Source organism: Gopherus evgoodei, chromosome 15 (genome assembly GCF_007399415.2).
Source record: "Gopherus evgoodei ecotype Sinaloan lineage chromosome 15, rGopEvg1_v1.p, whole genome shotgun sequence".
NCBI lineage: Eukaryota > Metazoa > Chordata > Testudines > Testudinidae > Gopherus > Gopherus evgoodei.
Window position 1 is genome coordinate 26801404 of NC_044336.1, and position 3463 is coordinate 26804866.

The window sequence follows — 3463 nt, forward strand, 5'->3', positions numbered from 1 at the left end:
CCGGTCTCACTCAGCCAGCGGCAGCGGACCCAGCAGCCTCGTGTCTCCCAGCGCCGAGAGAAGCCTCCGCCGCACAGGTAGGGCCGCGCCCTGGGCCAGCCCGTCCGCGGGGCGCGCCGCCTCCGCCAGGCCCCGTCCGGCTCCAGCCCCGGAGCCGCCCGTTGCGGCCGCCTCGCCGGGGGACTCGGGCTCCTCTCCCGGCGGGCCCGTGGGCAGCGCTTGCGCCTCTGCCCCCCCCCCGGCCCGGTTCGCGGTGGTACCGCCTGGCCAGCCGTTTGAATGGCGCGAGTCCGTGGGCGGGCCCCGGCCTGGCAGGGCCTGTGATTGGTCCTGGGGGCGGTGACGCGGCGGAGCGGGAGATTTGAATGGGCGGGCTGTGCCGCCTGCAGCGTCCGCGTTGCTCCGGCAACAGGCCCCCGGGGCGGGGCTGTGGGGGAGGGGAGCCCCTGCTGCTGGAGCCGGACTCCGCTCCCACGTGTCCTGGGTGGAGCCCGCCCGCGCGCGGCGCAGCCTCGTGGGTGGGGCAGCCCGGCCCTGCTGGCGTGGGGCCCGGGGTGCAGGGCGCTGGCGCTAAGGCTCCTCTCTCCTCTCTCCAGCAGATTCTCCAGGATGGAAGAAGAAATTGCCGCCCTGGTCATTGACAATGGCTCTGGTATGTGCAAAGCCGGCTTCGCAGGAGACGATGCCCCCCGCGCTGTGTTCCCCTCCATTGTTGGGCGCCCAAGACACCAGGTTAGTGGCCGAGCAGTGGCAGGCTCTGTTTAAATGAGAGCACGCCGGTATGCTGCCAGGTATGACCAAGATGGGGCTCTGGGACTTACAGCTTGTCTTGTTGTGTTAAAGGGCGTCATGGTTGGCATGGGGCAAAAGGACAGCTATGTAGGTGACGAGGCCCAGAGCAAGAGAGGTATCCTGACTCTGAAGTACCCTATTGAACATGGCATTGTCACCAACTGGGATGACATGGAGAAAATCTGGCATCACACCTTCTACAATGAGCTTCGTGTGGCACCTGAGGAACACCCTGTTCTGCTGACAGAAGCTCCCCTGAATCCCAAGGCCAACAGAGAGAAGATGACACAGGTACACTTGCTGCAGTACAACACTGATCTACCTTCATCTGTTTTTTCACAAACCATCTCTTGAGTTGACATCTTTTAAAAACCATGTTCTTTAAATATTTTCAGGGTTCTGTACTCCTGGCATTTCCTTCCTGAAGTCTCAGGTTTCTTTTATTTGTCTATTTCTGCCTGCATTCTTTTCTTTTCCTTTCTCAACACATCAATTTTTGCATGCCAGCATGTTTTCTAACATTACTTTGAGGGATTTTAATTTCTTGTAATGAAATAGAACTTTTCTCTTCTAGATCATGTTTGAGACCTTCAACACCCCAGCCATGTATGTTGCTATCCAGGCAGTGTTGTCCTTGTATGCCTCTGGTCGTACCACTGGTATTGTTATGGACTCTGGTGACGGTGTTACCCATACTGTGCCCATCTATGAAGGTTACGCTCTTCCCCATGCCATCCTGCGTCTGGACTTAGCCGGCCGAGACCTGACAGACTACCTCATGAAGATTCTGACAGAAAGAGGCTACAGCTTCACCACAACAGCTGAAAGGGAAATTGTCCGTGACATAAAGGAAAAGCTGTGCTACGTTGCACTGGATTTCGAACAGGAGATGGCCACTGCTGCTTCATCTTCCTCCCTGGAGAAAAGCTACGAACTTCCTGATGGTCAGGTGATCACCATTGGCAATGAGAGGTTTAGGTGTCCAGAGGCCCTCTTCCAGCCATCCTTCCTCGGTAAGTGTCTACTAAACCATATCAAGGACCAATCCCACCTTGCCTGGATCACCAATTAATGAGAATCCCTGAACTGCAAGTCTTGGTTTTCCAGTGAGCCTGTGGTTGCAACAACAGGCTGGGGTTGGGATGGTGCTCTTGTAGATGTGTACTAAGTCTGACCATCCTGTCTCTAGGTATGGAATCCTGTGGCATTCATGAGACCACTTTCAACTCTATCATGAAATGTGATGTGGATATTCGAAAGGACCTGTATGCCAACACAGTATTGTCTGGGGGTACCACAATGTACCCTGGAATTGCTGACAGAATGCAAAAGGAAATCACTGCTCTGGCACCCAGTACAATGAAAATTAAGGTAAACAAAACTGAAAATAGCCACTATCCATAACTCACTGCCTGTCTAGATAGAGCCAGTGCTGACAACTGACTAACTTCTCCTCTTGTTGACTTTTTTAGATTATTGCTCCACCTGAACGTAAATACTCTGTTTGGATTGGTGGCTCCATCTTGGCTTCTCTCTCTACCTTCCAGCAGATGTGGATCAGCAAGCAGGAATATGATGAGTCTGGCCCATCCATTGTCCACCGTAAATGCTTCTAAATGGACTGCTAGCAGATGCACAGCGTTTGCTGCATGAATTTTCAATAGTATACATTTGCCTGGGCAAATTTATACACTTCATGCTAGCCTCATAAAACTGGAATTAAGCCTTCTTTCAAAAGAAACTTGCCCTTGGAAAGTCTGTATCTGAGACACAGATCAGTGGTGGATTGAGCTGTCACTGATTTGACCCTGTATTCAAGTTAACTGTTCCCTTGGTGTACATTTTAGCATATACCCTGTACATATCTGATCTAAACCTTGGTACAGGTGCCATTGCTCTTGTGACCTAAATGCTAGGTTAACTTGTCTTTGTGGAAGAGAATGGCCTGTGACATGCTAGTTCTGGTAGTGGGCTAGTATTGACTAGTGACACCTTGTTTAAACTCTGCAGGGCTTGAGACTGATTTGTACAGGGTATCGGAGGTCAGACTTCCACTACACAAAGCGCTGAGTATTCCAGATTTTGATATAGAGGCTGGTAGGAGTTCATCAGAACTACTTCTGTTGTTGCTGTTCTAGCAAGGCTGGAAGACATTACATTCAAGCCTTAGGAACCAGTTTTCATTTTCTTACCCCTCCTGTATTCCAGCAGAATATCCTTGGGGCTAAAGTTACTTAACTCAAGTTGAGTAACTTTGCATTTACACCTGTAAATTTTACACCAAGTTTAATTTATGTAAGATTTTTGTATGTTGCCTTAATGTTCTCACATGACAGTAGAAAACCAAAATTTGTAAGTCATCCTGAAGTTGAGAAATTGTAATGCCCAACACATCATTGTGTAAGGAAAAATAAAGCGCTGCAGTAAATGACTTCATGGGTGTGTCTCTTCAGAAGGGGAGAGAGATCTTGGAATCCCAAGTAGTGGGTTTGATCTAAATAGTATGCAAGGTTTGTTAAACATGCAGTGACATTCTCAGGCTTCTTGTATAGTCTTGCCTGAATGGTCAATTTGTCAAACTAAAACAGGCTTCCTTGGCCTACACTGGCTCTAAAGCCAAACCTCCTTTCCTACTTTAAGTTGCCAGCTCTTGTGCAGACAATGACTTGAT

General features: G+C 50.1%; 1 protein-coding gene across 2 annotated transcripts; it reads left to right on the forward strand.

Moving 5' to 3' along the window:
• ACTG1 (actin gamma 1) lies at positions 1-3223 on the forward strand. 2 transcript variants are annotated; one of them, XM_030534598.1, is made up of 6 exons: positions 1-77; positions 597-732; positions 844-1083; positions 1367-1805; positions 1982-2163; positions 2265-3223. In XM_030534598.1, the coding sequence occupies exons 2-6, from the start codon at positions 610-612 to the stop codon at positions 2406-2408; spliced, it is 1128 nt and encodes a 375-aa protein (XP_030390458.1). In that variant the 5' UTR covers positions 1-77; positions 597-609; the 3' UTR covers positions 2409-3223. The 2 variants fall into 2 exon arrangements, with proteins under 2 accessions (XP_030390458.1, XP_030390459.1); XM_030534599.1 differs by having other exon boundaries at positions 6-77; positions 600-732.
• The last annotated feature ends 240 nt before the right edge of the window (positions 3224-3463 follow it).

Excerpts from the sequence above, each read along its gene's own strand:
- ACTG1 (XM_030534598.1), top strand. The coding sequence starts at position 610 with ATGGAAGAAGAAATTGCCGCCCTGGTCATTGACAATGGCTCTGGTATG. Across the intron at positions 1,084-1,366 it reads ACAGAGAGAAGATGACACAG|ATCATGTTTGAGACCTTCAA; the intron begins GTACACTTGCTG and ends TTTCTCTTCTAG. Across the intron at positions 1,806-1,981 it reads CTTCCAGCCATCCTTCCTCG|GTATGGAATCCTGTGGCATT; the intron begins GTAAGTGTCTAC and ends TCCTGTCTCTAG.